Genomic DNA, 17,053 nt, shown 5'->3' on the forward strand with positions numbered 1-17,053 from the left:
GATCGAAGCCAGCACAGCCCTCACCGATGAGCCCGACGGAGAAGAGCGCGGAGGGGGAAGGGTCCCCGCGCGCGGAGGCGTTCCTCGACATCCTCGGCCGCGTCCCGCCGGCAGATGTGGAGGCGGCGCTGACCTCCTGCGGCGTCGGCCCGACGGCGGAGGCGGCGGAGCAGGTGCTCAAGTCCCCCATCTGCTACTCCCGCCCCAAATCGGCCGTCCGCTTCTTCCGGTGGGCGAAGCGGTCCGTGCAGCTCACCGCCTACGCCTGGAACCTCCTCGTCGACATCCTCGGTAAGGCCGCCATGTTCGACCCCATGTGGGACGCCGTCCTCTCCATGAGCCAGGAGGGCGGCGGCCTCCTCTCCGTCGCCACCTTCGCCTCCATGTTCGCCTCCTACTGCGCGCGCCGCAACTTCAAGGAGGCCGCCCTGGCCTTCGACGTCATGGAGCGCCACGGCGTGCCGCCCGACGCCGTCGCTCTCAACTCGCTCCTCTCCGCCATGTGCCGCCAGGACGGCGGCGCGCAGGCCGCGTCCGAGGCCTTCGAAACCTACAAGACCAAGGTCGCCCCCGACGCCGACACCTTCGCGATACTGCTCGAGGCCTGGGAGAAGGAGGGGAACGTCCAGCGCGCCAAGAGCACCTTCGGCGAGATGATTGTCCGTGTCGGCTGGGACAGAAGCAACATGCCGGCCTACGACGCCTTCCTTTCGACGCTGGTGCAAGGGGGCCAGTTCAACGAGGCCTTCAGCTTCCTGCAGGTGATGAGGACCAATGGCTGCCTCCCGGGGCTCAAGTTCTTTGCCAACGCCATCGACATCCTCATCCGCAAGGGAGACCACGTCAACGCTATCGCTATTTGGCAGATTATGGTCTCGGATGCAGGGCTGGTTCCTAACCTCCCAATGTACAACGCCGTAATCGCCCTCTGCTGCAGCGTCGGTAACACCGACTACGCCTTCCACATGCTTGACGAAATGCCCTTAAATGGGGTCTTTGCAGATTCTGTTACATATAATGCCATACTAGAGGGACTCATCAACCAGCGCAAGGCTCGCGAGGCTGAAGCTTTCCTCGCAGAGATGAGCAAGAACGAGCAGCTGCCCTCCACGTCCAACTGCGCCGCTGCTATCCGCTTATTCTCTGAGGAGTTCAACCCATCTGCCGCAGTTGACGTGTGGCACTGCATTGTGGAGCACCAAATCACCCCAGCCGAGGAATCAGCCAAAGAGCTAATAGCTGGGCTTCTCACCTTTAGCAGGTTTGCCGATGTGAAGAAATATTCCGAGGAGATGATTGACATGGGAATTAAGTTTCCCCAGTCCACCATAGAAAAATTTAAGTACACATTTGATAAGGCTGACAGGCTCCACATATATGACCAAATTGCAAGAAGGATGAAGCAGCGGTAGCAACACATGGATGGTGTAATTCATCAGGTATGTCCTCTTTCATATGGCTGCCACTTGCTGTTTTAGCTATTGCCATTGATTGTGTGGAATTGCCAATTTTCATGACCTTATGCCACTTCTCAATTAGGCCTCAGGGTTTCTATTGAACTAGCTGGAGGTATTATCCTGGATTACTAGTTTCCATGCCGCTTCCATGTGTGGTTTCCTTGCTGCTATGGACATCTTACTCTCCTTGTTCGAGAATGTTCAAGTGCCTCTGGGCACAATGCACAAGGCAGATACCAAGGACCCTTGTGCTGGATATTATCATTTTTTTCTTTTCAATGCATTATCATTCCAACTCCTGGCCAATTGCCATCTTCCTTTGTTTGAACAAGAATATTTAATGGAGAAAGAAAATTACCACCCTGATCTGTTGGATTAGTGACTCTGTACTTTCCGATGACTTACCATTTTCTTCTACCACTAACCCTGGCGGGAGTTACTGTTTTGATATACCCAAACCAAAAAAATAGTGACTGAGGAAATTATTGCTGGCTCTATCTTTTGATAGCCAAAGCCCAAAAGTATAGGTGTCTACAAACATGTTCTTCCAAAAAACCATTGGGAATCTCTAGGCTCTGCTGATTGAAGTTTTGTGTGCAAGGAAGACAAACTCTAGTGGCTGCATTGTGATTCTAGAAAAATCTGATTGTTTCCGGTGCATCCGGTTGTTGGGGTGTTGGAGCAGGCGGGTGCTGCTAGGGCGGAGGCAAGAACAAAGCCAGGATAAATGACCAGTGAGGTCATCATACATCAAACTGTAGTAATCTTACCACAATATACTAATTTATTGGCTAAAAAATCTGACATGGATAGAAAGTTCTAAGAGCAATACCAGCGATGGATAGTTAATATCCCACCCGTGTTGTCCGGGGTTCAAAAGGAATGACTTGAAGAGCAAAACAGACTATATAAAATGACCCAATGCCCTCCTAAAGACCCAATCAATTCAGACCTACTCATCTACAGAATCGATCGTTGCCGTCATTGTCATCATGTGGATCCAAAAGGCCCAACATCGGTAAGTTATAGAATTGTTGAATTCTTTCAGTTGTGTTGTTCTTGGGTTGACATGCCCATGGCCAGTGGGCACCCACCACTGATTGGCGTGGCAAGTAGCTATGTCCCTGAGGATCTCTTTGATGACATTGATTTCTTTTGAGGGCCGGCCATATGGTCGGTTGGGCATTGCGTTTTATGGTCTACCTTTGTAATCATATAGCATCACATGTACCTTGGGATAATTAGCCCAATGAAAGTACCCAAGGATATCGAACCCACTGTGGAGATGTGCGTTCACCACATAAAAAAAATTGAGCAAAAAAATCACAAGGATGTCATGTATAAAGATGATCAACCTTTGGAAGATTGATAAGTGCAAAGAACTTACTAATATGGACACTCACAGAGGTAATGGTGGAAACCTCAGGGCAAGGTGCAGATAAAGACGGTTGCCGAGGCCTGAGGTCAATAACCAAGGAAGTTGTGTTTTGGATTTTGAGAAGGCTCTTAGTGGTATGAAATATTAGATTTTCTTGCCATGCCAGCCCTTTCCTGCTGCCAGGATACCAATGCCTCTTTCTGACGTGCTTGCCACGGTAGCCATTTATGTTGCCACGACAGCAACAATCCTTGCTAATGTTGGCAGGGAAATTCGATCCCCTATTAATGCACTAAGAACCTTCTCTGTACCCACAGCCCTAACTTCCTTGGTTGCTGATCCTGGGCTTCCGTCTTTATCTTCACCTTGCTTGGCAGATCCCAAATTAGGGGGCTCACGGGACCCGTATTTCCACCATCATCTATATGATCTGTGTCCATAACCTTATGATCTGTGCCCTTAGCTGATCAAGATTTAAATCATCTTCATCCATGACCTCTTGGCCGTTAGCTCAAAAATTATCTGCTGAACCCATCCATGCACCGTTAGCTCAATGTCCTTAGGTATTTTCGCTAGGCTAATAATCGCAAGGTACATGCTCGGTACTTTATGCTTAAGAAGGTTGATCATATCCAAACACAATAGCTCACAAACCAAACTGCTGACCCTCCAAAGGCGATAAAAATCATCGAAGTGGTCTATAGGGACACCATGTACACGAGCCCACACGTTAGGCCTTTGTAAAGCAACTTTATATGGTTCCTGACATGGGGCTCCCCAAACGGACCAAATGATTCAGTATCCACCTTGGGTTGACACGGTAAATGGACGATCAAAGCATCATCCTCATGGCTACCCCTTGTGGGAACAACGCAAGTAAGTTCACGAATACATGCTCAGCATCACCACCGGAGAGCGATGTTTCTTCATAGATCTGTGTATGTTTATGATACTAATATCGAGAGCTGATGATGCCATATCAACATAGAAAAGCGTCGATCTCACTAGGTCACAACGTGATTTGCGGTAGCACAAACACCACACAAAAGGGGTGTACCATCTGGACAAAGATTCTGACTTGGTTGGCGGCACCTGCCACCGAAGATTCTGCTACTCGATCACTCCATTGCCTGCCGATGAAGGTGTCGTCCTCTGCTCGCCCCCACAGCAAGCTACTGATTAGCCACACTATGAGGAGGAGCTATCTGTTGTTGTGCACTCTCTCATTGTGTTGTTGTTGCGAGTCTTACCAGCAGCGAGCTCCATATGACTATTGTCACTTGTCAGCAACCATGCCTGGGTTCTAGTGGCTACTGGTCACCAGCGTCGGGCGCGTTCAGAGAGTGGGAAAGTGAGATCTGTTGAATGAGGGAGAGAGTGAACGAGAAAGAGGAGAGACGATGTTTTTATTTCGAACAAAAGAAGATACATTGGATGCCCCTATGTCCGCTTAGCTAGCTTTCTGTCCTATATGGCTTGTTGCTTGACAGAATTGGACCAAAGATGCACCTGTAAACTTTAGGGAGCCAAATTCACATTTTTCAAGTTCTTGGACTACTGATCCCACCTGCAAAGTTTACATACCGCCATTGTAATTTACTCTTCTAAAAAATGTGCACAATCATAGCTATGCTTACTAAATGTGGTACGTATCTCATGAGGAACAGTTACATTTTTCTTGTCTAAGTTGCACCATCTTTGTCCATCACTGCATTGATGAATGGAGACAGGAAACTACTTAGTTTATTTGGTAATTAGGGGAGCCCCAGATCTCACTAACAAGAATTACGAGTCGAAGAGTCGAGTTGAGTTGTCAGGGTACCGACTCATGGACTAGTCAGGACTAGTGTAGACTCAGTAGACTAGTTGACGTGGACTAATATAAATCTATAATACAACAACAACAAAGCCTTTATTCCCAAACAAGTTGGTTGGGGTAGGCTAGAGGTGAAACCCAATAGATCTCGTAACCAACTCATGGTTTGGCACATGGATAGCAAGCTTCCACACGGCTCTTTCCATGGCTAGTTCTTTGGTGATACTCCAGTCAGATCTCTCTTTACGGACTCCTCCCATGTCAAGTGTGGTCTACCCCGTCCTCTCTTGACATTATCAGCACGCTTTAGCCGTCCACTATGCACTTGGAGCTTCGGAGGCTCGCGCTAAATATGCCCAAACCATCTTAGACGATGTTGGACAAGCTTCTCTGCAATCGGTGCTACCCCAACTCTATCTCGTATATCATCATTCCGGACTCGGTCCTTCCTCGTGGGGCCACACATCCATCTCAACATGCGCATCTCCGCCACACCTAACTGTTGAACATGCCGCCTTTTAGTCGGCCAACACTCAGCGCCATATAACATTGCGGGTCGAATAGCCGTCCTATAGAACTTGCCTTTTAGCTTTTGTGGCACTCTCTTATCACAAAGAATGCGAGAAGCTTGGCGTCACTTCATCCATCCGGCTTTGATCCGGTGGTTCACATCTTCATCAATATGTCCATCCTTATGCAGGATTGACCCCAAGTATCGAAAGGTGTCCTTCTGAGGCACCACCTGCCCATCCAGCCTAACCTCCTCCTCGTGCCTAGTAGTACTAAAACCGCACATCATGTACTCAGTTTTAGTTCTACTAAGTCTAAAACCTTTCGATTCCTGGGTTTGTCTCCAAAGTTCTAACTTCCTATTGACCCCCGTTCGACTATCATCGATTAAGACCACATCATCCGCAAAGAGCATACACCATGGGATATCTCCTTGTATATCCCTTGTGACCTCATCCATCACCAAATCAAATAGATAAGGGCTCAAAGTTGACCCTTGGTGTAGTCCTATTTTAATCGGGAAGTCATCGGTATCGCCATCTTTTGTTCGAACACTTGTCACAACATTATCGTACATGTCCTTGATGAGGGTAATGTACTTTGTTTGGACTTTGTGTTTCTCCAAGGCCCACCACATGATGTGTCGCGCTATCTTATCATAGGCCTTCTCCAAGTCAATGAACACCATATGCAGGTCCTTCTTTTGCTCCTTGTATCTCTCCATGAGTTGTCGTACCAAGAAGATGGCTTCCATGGTCGACCTCCCGGGCATGAAACCAAACTGATTTTTGGTCACGCTTGTCATTCGTCTTAAACGGTGCTTAATGACTCTCTCCCATAGCTTCATTGTATGGCTCATAAGCTTAATTCCACGGTAGTTAGTACAACTCTAAACATCCCCTTTGTTCTTGAAGATTGGTACTAATATACTGCGTCTCCATTCTTGTGGCATCTTGTTTGCCCGAAAAATGGAGTTGAAGAGCTTAGTTAGCCATACTATTGCTATGTCTCCGAGGCCTCTCCACACCTTAATGGGGGTACCATCAGGGCCCATTGCCTTGCCTCCCTTCATCCTTCTCAACACCTCCTTGACCTCAGACTCCTGGATTCGTATCATCAAAGGAGTTGTCTAGTTCAATGGTAGAGCTCCCAGTCTCCCCATTGAACAGCCCGTCGAAGTACTCCCGCCATCTATGCTTAATATCCTCGTCCTTCACCGGGAGCCGGTGCCGCTCCGTCCTTGATGCATTTGACTTGGTCAACATCTCTCGTCTTACTCTCTTGGATCTTGGCGATCCTCGTAGATGTTCTTTTCGCCTTCCTTCGTACCTAACCGTTGGTAGAGGTCCTCATACGCCTGACCCCTTGCTTCACTCACAGCTCGCTTTGCGGCCTTCTTTGCCATCTTGTAATTCTCCAAGTTGCCTGCACTCCTATCAAGGTACAGGCGTCTGAAACAATCTTTTTTCTCCTTAATAGCCTTCTGGACATGTTCCACCACCAGGTATCCCTAACTTTGCTTCTACTTCCCCTGGACACTCCAAACTCCTATGAGGCCACCTTACGAATACAGGTCGCCATCTTCATCCACATATGTCCGCATCACCTCCTTCCTCTCAAGGGCCCTCCTTAATGACCCTCTCCTTAAATGTCTGAGCCTTGAGCTGCCACCACTTCGTTCTAGCGACTTTCACATGCTTATCCTGCTGGACACGAAGTCAAAAGCGGAAGTCCGCCACCACAAGCTTATGCTGATGGACAACACTCTCCAGGTATCACCTTACAATCTAGGCACACACTCCTTGAGAGGATGAAGTCAATCTGGCTGTTGTGGTGGCCACTACACTAGATGTGATTCTCTCTTTTTAAAGAGGGTGTTAGCTACGATCATGTCGTACGCTAAAGGAAAGCTTAGGACATCTTCCCCTTCTTGATTCCTGATGCCATAGCCAAAGCTCCCATGCACCCCTTCAAAACCTATGTTAGATGTACCCACGTGGCCATTACGTCTCCTTCTATAAGAGCTTTTCGCCACTGGGTATACCCCTGACCAAGTCCTCTAGGCCTTCCCGAAACTCCCTCTTGGTGTTCTCATTGTGGCCTATTTGCGGGGTATAAGTGTTAATAACATTGAGAGCTAAGTCCCCAACTACCAACTTGACCAGGATAATCCGGTCTCCACATCTCTTGACGTCTACCACTCTAGATTTGAGGCTCTTGTTGATCAAGATGCCTACTCCATTTCTGTTTGGAGTCGTTCCCGTATACCACGACTTGAAGCCGGTATCCTCTACTTCCTTCGCCTTCGTCCCTCCACTTGGTCTCCCGGATGCGAAGGATATCAACGCCTCTCTTCACCACTGTATCAACTAGCTCCGGACCCTACGTTCCAGCTACCTAAGCGAAACCTCCTAGGCTCGGCTAGCTTCCTTACCCTTCGCACTCGTCGAGTCAAATGCGAAGACCCTTGCTCATTTTTGACTACACCCGGGCGCCGATGTAGCGCGCCACTAAGGATGCGACGACCCGATCCTTGCTCACTTGCCACCGTATCCAGATCAAGATATGGCACGCCACGTGGGGGGTGACGACCCGACCCTTGCCCATTTGACACCACACCCAGGTTCCGATATGGCGCGTCGCTAAGAGGGTTACACCCCAATGAAAATCTTTTGGGTTTCATCTCCATAAGAGTGGCTGGGTTTTTTACGTTGGCTCGCCAAGCCTATCACAACCCTCCTCCTTTACCCGGGCTTGGGACCGGCTATGTTGGGACAACACGAGCGTAGTTAATATAAATCTATAATATAATACCTAATATATATAACAATATAAAATATATTTGAGGCATGTAAAGGATATATGAAGACGAGTAAACATATAAGTTCAACATAGGTGCACAGCGAGACAGCACGAGACCAACAAAAGTGGCCTGAAATTCGAAAATAAAGCAAGTCCAGCAAAAGAGTTTCAGGCCTCCTCCCTCTCCTAAATCAATCCAAATCCATATTCAAATGAAACTCGGCGTCTTCAGTCACTCGGGTAGAATCACCATTGTCTTCACCGTTGTCCTCCGTGTCACTATCAAAATCTTCAGCTTCCAACTAGGCTCTCAAATCTTCATCGATAACAAGATTTGTCAGTGTAAAAGATATGAGAGGCAGCAGCCCTAATAGGCTCACTAAAATCAGCATGAGCCCTCCTTGGAAGATAGCGTCCACTTAGACCATGTGTTGCGCCAACAGCCTCATCAACATGGGACCAAAGTAGTGAGTCCTGATCGTCAACAGCTTCATTTTGATGAACCAGTTCAGCGTTGACATCAACCCATTCATTGTCCCACTGGTTTTCTTCTAGGATAAGTGCATTAGCTCTCTTTCCTTTGGAACCTAGCTCACATAACTTTTGAAACATATATGTCATTTGCCGGTTGTAAGAGACATATGATAGCTTGTTCAATCTCTTGTATTCCAAATGGTTTCTTCCTTTAGTATGGATCTGGAAGCAAAGTTTTTTGTGAGAAGCTGCTGTAATTAGCTATCAAACCATGCAATTGCTAGTTACTTACATGAGCAAATGCACTCCAATTGCGCTCGCATCTGGACGAGGAACAACACGGACTAATGATTCTTTTTGCAAAAGCTTGAAACTCGTAAGCAAGGCCACCATATGCACTCCACCAAAGAACTACAACAACATAGAGCCACCATAAGACATAAAAGTTGAAGCATAGAGCCAAAATAGATAAGCAACAAGCTGCAACAACATTTATATTTATGTGTGTTGAAGTGTATAAGTAAATTGGCTAGCCCTTTCCATCAGTTCGGATTTTTGGTTGCGTTGGCTAGTGAAGCTTAACATGGTATCAGAGCCCAGGGTCTCGAGTTCGAGACCTGGCTTTCGCAATTTATCCTAAAATTGTTGTTGCCCCCTCGGAGTCCACGTATAGGCCCTGCCTCTGACTCTACATGTGTTGACTTGTCTTCCCATCCCTCACACGTGAGGGGGGTGTTGAAGTGTATAAGTAGATTTCCTAGCTCTTTTCATCAGTTCGGACTTTTGGTTGCGTTGGCTAGTGCATAAAGCTTAACATTGTGGACTCTTTTTCTCGTGGTCTTTCATTGCCATTGGCTTCGTGAAACATTCACCTTCTGTCAACTCATAGTCATCAGCCAACTTGCTTATTTGAGTTTGTAGCTCATCATCAACCACCGTCTTCCATAGCACATCATTGTGAAGCTAGTCTTCTATTGTCCTCTCTAATTGCAAAGAACTTATTTGGGTTCAAAAACAAGGTAGTACCATGTAGCTTTTGCTCCATCTGGTTATCCCATCTTTTGTTAACAATTGCTAGGACTTGAGTGTGTAGGGCTTCTTTGTGTGACAATGCTTCACTTATATGTTTCTTCGCAACATGCATGGCTGCCCAAATTTCCGAGAATTCCTGGAATCTCATCGCCATCGACAATCCTCAAAGCTAGAAGAATCGGTTGTGATGCTCTCATGCAATTCTCCACCGATTTCTAAAACGACACGAGAGAGCAATGTTTTTATCTGTCTTCCCTGGTTCAGTGGGCTTCAACTTGCTTTGAGATGTTGGCGTTGTTGCCACATGCTAGCCAATGTGAAGAATGATGTTGCAAAACAGGTAGCTCCGGGCCCGACAAGATCTTTCTTACCATTCAAGCTTCTCATTTGATCAAGAATCCTAGTATGTGCATAAATATTTGGTTCTTCTCTTTGCTTTAACAATGCAATCACTAAACTCTTTTATCTTCCCTATGTCCACTAGCATAAGGTCCAAACAGTGGGCAGCACAAGGTGTCCAATACAAAGCAGGGTACTTCTCCATTAGTATTTTGCCAGCTGCCTTGTAATTGGAGCCGTGTTGTCGCTAACCACTTGGACTACCAATTCTGGCCCAATTGCCTCAATCTGTTCACCCAATAATTTTGCAACCAACTTGGCATCAACTGACTCGGAATAAACATTGGCTGTCCCCAAAAAGAATGTACCTTCAGGACTATCCAGTGGCGTCCGCTGATATCTGTCCAACCATCGGACATGAGAGTGCAACCATATTCCTTCCAAGCCTTTTCATGCTTCACCTTCAAGTCGTCGGTCTTGAGCTTTGCCTTCTCAAGAAGTGGTACCGTCACATCATGGTAAGATGGCGATATATGATCTGATCCGTACTGCCCTATAGACTCCAAAAGTATATCCCAACTTCTCAAATTGACAACATTGAGCGGAAGGCAATTCTCATAGAGAAAGTCAGCTACATGACCATCAACAATATCTTTTTGTTCCCTTGTCTTTGTGCCATAATCCTTGCTTTCCCTATGAGTGCCCTTTGTGCTATGGCTCTCAGCAACAACCTCCTCTGGTGTCTTCCTAATCTCATCAGCAATTGTCTTGCTTTGATTCTTTGGCCGCGCCGTCACAGTAAAAGCAGTAGCGGTCTTCCTCTTCATGGAGGTGTCGTTTGATGCCCTCGAACTTGGTTCAGCCTCTTGATCTTGTCCAGCGTCTTCACCACCAACAAGGGTGATGGGTTTGAACCTGAATGAATGAGTGTGTAGTCATGCATCTCTTTATTGATTGCAGCGGTTGCTTTTGGACATTTTTCCACCTCTGTAAAACCCCCAGCAAGGTGCTTCTTCATCCTCAGGACCCCACAGGTGACCCTTTTATTGCACAAAGTACATTGGAGCAGCAGCTTGTTCTCAAGATCAGGCCAGAAAGCATATTTCCATCCTGGATCCTTACTTCTGCTTGTCTTCCTCTTGGGATCCTTTGATGGATCGTAATTTTCATCGGCTTGAGTTGCAGCTGCAGCTGTATTCACTACTTGAGATATCTCTGGTGGCGCCGACATTGGAGCTGGTAGCTCAGGATCTTCAAATTGAAGCAAACAAAACGAAAATCAGAAAGGGAGCAGGGGAGAAATCAACCCTAAAATCAAGAAGAAGGTAGGATGTGGAGATTGGATTGGAGACTTTACCTGCAGCAGCAGAGGGGCGAATTCCGCAGAGTAGCGGAAGCAGTGGATGGGGGCGTCGCGATCCTTGAGCTTGCAGGCGACGGCGGCTGTGGGTGGAGAGGCGGCGGTGGGTGGAGGCGGCAGAGGCGTTGGCTTCGTCTCAGGGTGGGCGAAGGCGGCCTCGTCCCATGGAGGGGCGCGGCGTTCTGGGGCGGGCTGAGAATAGCGCTAGGGTTCCCAGGCAGGTGACTTATGAAGCAAAATTGAGTCTATCGACTCACACATTAGGACTAGTCGCTCGACTCGATCGACTCATGGTTTCAGTCGAGTCGAACACCCGAGCCGGAAGCCAAGTTGCGACTTCTAGACTAGTCTCTCGACTTGTAATTCTTGCTCACTAAATGTCGTTTGTTGTTGTTACTTTTGTTTATGGTTTTGCTCTCGCTATTAATGTGCATCGTCCAATCAAATTATTTGAAGGTGATTTTTTTTCTTTCTGGAAATGGCATTCGCTGCCTTTCCGAGTTATTCTATTGCAGTATTATTTGGTTTATTATGTTGAATTTTGACTGAGCCAAGGGCACCAGTGTCAGTTTTTTTCTGTACCTAGCATAGTCTGGATGGTTAACGTCTTTGATCCCGCACTTATTATCAGTACTTTTACTACCGTTTTTCATTTTAATCTTTAAATTTCATTGGGCATCTTCGTTCCAACCAACCTCTCTCTTGCCTCCCCTTTCCCTTTCACAGTTCCATGTAAAGAAATGTCAGCGGACTTCCTGGCTAAGATGCATCAACCCATTGCATTTATCATATGATCACACAAGCATGGCAATAGAATGTTAGTATTACAATAAGATTTCCCACTAAACGATAGACCAGCCTGCTTGCTGATTTTGTTGGTAGTAGTTATTTTTCTGGAAATAAGCACTTCTCTAGAATATCTATTATTAAGTTAAGGGCTTGATATTTACGTGATTCAGTTTTTTAACTGATTACGTGGGCAACTTATGTTGGGCAATCATCTTTTGTGATGCACTCAAGCAGTCAATTTCTAGTTTACAAATCAAATAATGCATTTATATTCCTACAATGTTGTTTTTAATGAACTATAAATATATTAGCTGAAGGAATATGAAATATCATGTCAGTAGTACCATTTGTCCTTTTCTTTTCTTTTCCTTTGTAACTTTTGAGCTATCATTTGTCGTATTACTCTCGTTTTGGTTAGTCTTAACATATGAATTGGAGAATGGAATTTTATGTGTAGATAAGATGAGAGTAAACTGTTATACGCTTCGAACTTTTATGGAAAATTTCATTTTGATTTGATGCCTAAACCAAGAAATATGCATTAGTGCACCAGAAGTAGTGATTGCATACCATACATTGAATAACCTGGTCACAGGAGTACCTAACTTACATGGGCGTTCAAATACCTCTCAATTTAGTGTGTTTCTAGGAAGACTGTTGAAGGTGATCACAAAACCGCTTTTGGATGCAGTTCACTCATGTCAGGGACCAAAGTTACCTGGTATTGGCAGTTAATTAAGGGGCAGAATCTAAATATTGGGGTGATAGCTGAGGGATGAAAAATACACTTGTATCTGGTAGTAAATATCATCTTGTTGGCATGGATAAGGGCATTAATTATTTCTTCACTGGTTAAACTCCTCGGCTTTGGATAAGAGCATCAAATCAGTGTGGCGACCTTCTTCGGAAATCAAATGCCGTATGGCCAGATGTTCTCAATTTCTTTTTGTCAATCTTTCTGTCTAAACTACTTTGCTCTCCTGCAGAAAGGAGGGAGACAAGAGGAGCTGCGGGGTTGGGTTTCTGCTGCTTAAGCAAGCTGTGGTATACATCTTCAAAGGGCACTTGGATGGAGGTATTTGGTGCAGCGGATATGTTTTTGTGAAGTTGGTTTGCACCAAAAAGGTTCTTTGGAAGATGTTTCCTTCTTGGGGAAGAAACAGTTGCAGAGATGGTTGTGAACTTCTAATGCTAGTCTTAGCTATTCATTTCGTTCAATCAGGAACAGTCTGCTGCCTTTTTTTTTTCTGTTGGTCTTTAAATCTCTGCATTATTCGTTTGATTCTGAGTGGAAGGAATAGGGAGATTCCCTTTCCAGCTCAAATATAAAACACACGCGAAGCTGCTAGTTTTTTGGGAATTGGAAGGGCCTTATTTCTTTGTCAGGCGATCCTTCTCTGCGCTTAAAAACGCTGCATGCCTGATTGCTACGGGTTGGTCGAATAATAGACCACCCATTCTATGGATAGTGGAGAAGAGAAAGGTCATCTATCTGTTTGTTTGTACATGGAAAGGAATTTTAGCCTTGTTTTATGCAAATCAAACCGAGAAAGAACCCGCTGTCCTGCATTGCAAACGCAGTTGTTGGAAACACATCAAATAATGATGCTTGAATAGGACTGGAGCCGTCCGGCTCATCTCATCCATTCCTAAAGCAATTATATGCGTGAGTGTTCCTTCACAAAAATATACTATGTGTCAGTGTCACCGGTGGATTGGTCGGTCATTGTTGTTTTCTTGCTTATGTTTAATCTATGGCCGTGGTCTGCGGTGCACCCATCCTTCGGCCATGAGCCGCATGCGTCTTGCGCATTGCCGGAAGAGCAAAAGCACTCGTCTAGCGTCCTGTGGAGTGGAAATCTGGAGAAGATGGGCCGGCGATCAATGATGGTCCACTTTCTGTTCCGTGCTGTTGCAGCCGTCACTGATGAAAAGCGAATTGAACCGGAAGCCATTAACGTGTGCGAAACACCAATGAGGCAATGATCCATGGATGGGCACGGAGGAAGCTGGAAAAGAGTGGCGAGCCTATGTCAGAACTGAACGAGCAGTTGCGTAGCTTTCTCGCGGAGCTGGTTGCAGACGATTCTAGCGTATCGCACTGGGCAGGCGATTTCACATCGTGATTTAATTGAACTCTCGTGCAGCTTCTGAAATGTACCAGAGATTCGCCCTGTTGCTTGATCAGGACAGGGAAAGAGGCCTCCTCCAAACTCTGGTGATGCAACGAGATGAAACTGGAACCACAAGCTCTGATCCGATTCTATCAGAATGGTTACTGTTCTTGTGATTGCTACAACTTTTCGTTGGGGATTCAGAGAAAACAAGTGATACATACAGTACAGCTTCTAACTAATCAGAGCTTCGGATAACAATGCCAATTAGCGAGTTATTCGTTCTTGGGACGTGCCTGCGCATGATTAGCAACCAAACTGCTGAGTAAGCAGTTGTTCATTAGTGGGGCATAATATAAATATACTTTGCTGCCCCCAGACAAATGTCAACAATACAAAATTTCACGCCACATATGCATAGTGGAACACTGACTGATGACTTGGCAGCAATGTCTTCAGTTCTCCACTCCAGCCTCTGAGAAATTGCTGCTATTAGGGCATCTCCAGCGGCGTGACGCAAACGGTCGCTCAGCGACCGTTTTTATCCGTTGTGACCGAAAATGTGTCTGGCACCACCTCCAGCGGGGCGACGCAAAGTGACCGGGCCGTCCGCGGAGACGCAAACCTAGTCCAAATATGCGCCTCGGATGCGTCTCTGCGGACGCTCGGCGGACGCGGAAAGTGTCCGCTCGCGTCTGGCGGACGTTTCGTCGGGTCCGCCTGGCAGCGACCCTGCGTCGATGCGTCTTCTCAAATGCGCCAGCGACTGGCGCCGTTGCGTCGCTTCGGTAGTCTGCGCCATGGCGATGCCTCGGCTGCTGAGCGGCCGCCCACCTCCGCCAACTACGTTAATGGCGACGCCACACGTCCCGCGGCCACCGCATGCCGCCGGCCTATATAAAGGGGGTGTATGTTCTTCTTCCTCATCCACTCCTCCAAAGAAACCCTAGCCACCACAAAGCTCGACCGAAGCGCCGCCTAGGTGTTCCTGCGATGCAGCCAGGCTTGCGAGGAAGTCCATGGCCGGTCCTGGTGGCCATCGAGGCGGTCGAGGCCGCGGCCCTGGGCGCCCCCGTGGCCGGGGCAGGGGCCGCCGTGGTGGAGCAGCTACGGCCCGACGCTCGCCGTAGCCTGCGCCCTCCTCGTCCTCGCAGGAGGAGCGCTGCTTCGAGTTCCTCCTCTGCATCGACGACGACCCACTCGGCATCAAGCGGCTCCCGGACAAGTTCGCCGAGTTCGTCGACGGTGTCGAGCCGGCACAGTTGCAGCTACGGGAGGCCAGCTGCAACTTCTACCGCTGGACCGTGGAGGTCTTGTTCGACGGGCTGGGCAAGATGTACCTGCACACGGGGTGGGACAAGTTCGCCCGTGACCTCGCGGTCGAGCCCGGCAGCCAGCTCACCTTCCTCTACGAGGGGGACGGCGAGATGATCGTCAAGGTGTTCGACGACACAGCCTGCCGCAGGCACTACCACACCGGCGAATCCGGCTCGGATACCGATAGTTAGAACTTCGAGTGTTCTTTCTTTGCAGCGAATCTGGCTATAGGCCAGACGAAGCCAGTAGTGGAGGTCTCTGTCTGTTCTTCCTCGGTAGAACCAACAAGGGCACCGTGTCCTCTCGCTGGATTTTCAAGTTTGGGTGATTGGGTGTGCACTCGAATGTTCTTTCTTGGCAGCGAACATACGGAAATCAACACAACTGACTTCTTTAAAAAAAAATTATATTTGTGTCGACCATGGTTCAAACTATGTGTTAGTTTGTGTAAACCATGTTCCAAACTATGTGTTAGTTTGTGTAAAATCATGTTTCAAAATGTAATATTTAAAACTATGTTTAAATGGAGAAGAGGGAAAAAAATGCGTCACCCTGTTGGAACAGCCCCAGACGCAAACGAACACGGGATATAAACGTTCATTCTAGCGTCCGCGACGCGACGCAAACGAACGCTTGCGAACATTAAAATGCGTCGCGCCGCTGGAGATAGGTAAAGAATTCTCTTGTGTTCATAGAGCTCCAGAGTATGACTGCATTTCGATTGTTCCTTCACAGCACACTCAGCAGTGCTTACGACAAATCTGCCATCACCTCAAATCATCGAATGCGTATGTGCGTACACCCGTCGCCGAAGTAAACTGGGCCACTAATTAAACTAAAAGTAAGCTCCACCGTATTAGGCGCAGCCACCAGTGAGCTATTTGCCCTGGAATGATGCAATGATGAGGGCAGTGGGCGGCAAAGTTTATAACCCAGAAATGGAACACTAAGAGCATCTCCGGCCGCGTCCCCCAAAGCGTCTTCTAAAGGGACTTGGGTGCGCCGGACCAAAAATGTGTTTCAGTCGCGTCCCCCAAAGCCCATTTTTGTCCGGCGCGCCTCCATACGGTGTCCGGCGCCCCGAGCCCGTCCCCGTCCCACAGGGGACACACCGGGGACGCCGGACATAACGAAAAGCGAGGCGAGGAGTGGCAGGGCCGACCCGTCAGCGGCACAATTAATTTTAACCTAACCGTCGCCTACCTCGCGACGGAAGTTATTGGCGCGCAGCGACGGTGCAGCTCCCACAGAGGGCGCAGCGACGCGTCCCGTCGCGCCTAGCTCTGCGTGCCGGCGTTAAAGAGCGCCACCGCTCATCCGCCTCCCTCCGGCCTATAAAAAGGGGCGCCTCTCATCGTCCCTCTCATACACAAACCCTAGCGCCTCTCTCCCAAACCCTAGTCGCCACCATCTCTCAACAAGACTTGACGCTATGTCTGGTAGAGGCGGAGGCCGACCTCGCGGCCGCGGCCGTGGTCGTGGTCGTGGACGTGGCCGCGGCATAGCTGAACGCTCGCCGTCGCCTCCCACGCCGTCGTCTTCATCGTCGGAGATGGACGTGGAGCCGGACGTGCTGTTCGAGTTCGTCCTCGTCCTCAAGGGCGACCCGCGCGGCATCCAGAGGCTGCCGGACTCCTTCGCCGAGTACGTCGGCGGCGTATGCCC

At 48.0% G+C, this 17,053-nt stretch overlaps 1 protein-coding gene across 3 annotated transcripts; it reads left to right on the plus strand.

Annotated features, from left to right (window-relative positions):
• The first annotated feature begins 297 nt into the window (after window positions 1-297).
• Window positions 298-13,051, plus strand: LOC124674348 (pentatricopeptide repeat-containing protein At1g77360, mitochondrial-like). 3 transcript variants are annotated; one of them, XM_047210384.1, is made up of 2 exons: window positions 298-1,439; window positions 12,944-13,051. In XM_047210384.1, the coding sequence occupies exon 1, from the start codon at window positions 303-305 to the stop codon at window positions 1,410-1,412; it is 1,110 nt and encodes a 369-aa protein (XP_047066340.1). In that variant the 5' UTR covers window positions 298-302; the 3' UTR covers window positions 1,413-1,439; window positions 12,944-13,051. The 3 variants fall into 3 exon arrangements, with proteins under 3 accessions (XP_047066340.1, XP_047066341.1, XP_047066343.1); XM_047210385.1 differs by lacking the exon at window positions 12,944-13,051 and adding an exon at window positions 1,540-4,830; XM_047210387.1 differs by lacking the exon at window positions 12,944-13,051 and having other exon boundaries at window positions 298-907; window positions 1,003-1,108.
• Window positions 13,052-17,053: the final 4,002 nt, after the last annotated feature.

The sequence above is a fragment of the Lolium rigidum genome, chromosome 7 (assembly GCF_022539505.1).
Source record: "Lolium rigidum isolate FL_2022 chromosome 7, APGP_CSIRO_Lrig_0.1, whole genome shotgun sequence".
Lineage (NCBI taxonomy): Eukaryota > Viridiplantae > Streptophyta > Magnoliopsida > Poales > Poaceae > Lolium > Lolium rigidum.

Bases quoted from the DNA above. Each gene is read 5' to 3' on its own strand.
- LOC124674348 (XM_047210384.1), top strand. From the start codon at position 303: ATGTTCGACCCCATGTGGGACGCCGTCCTCTCCATGAGCCAGGAGGGC.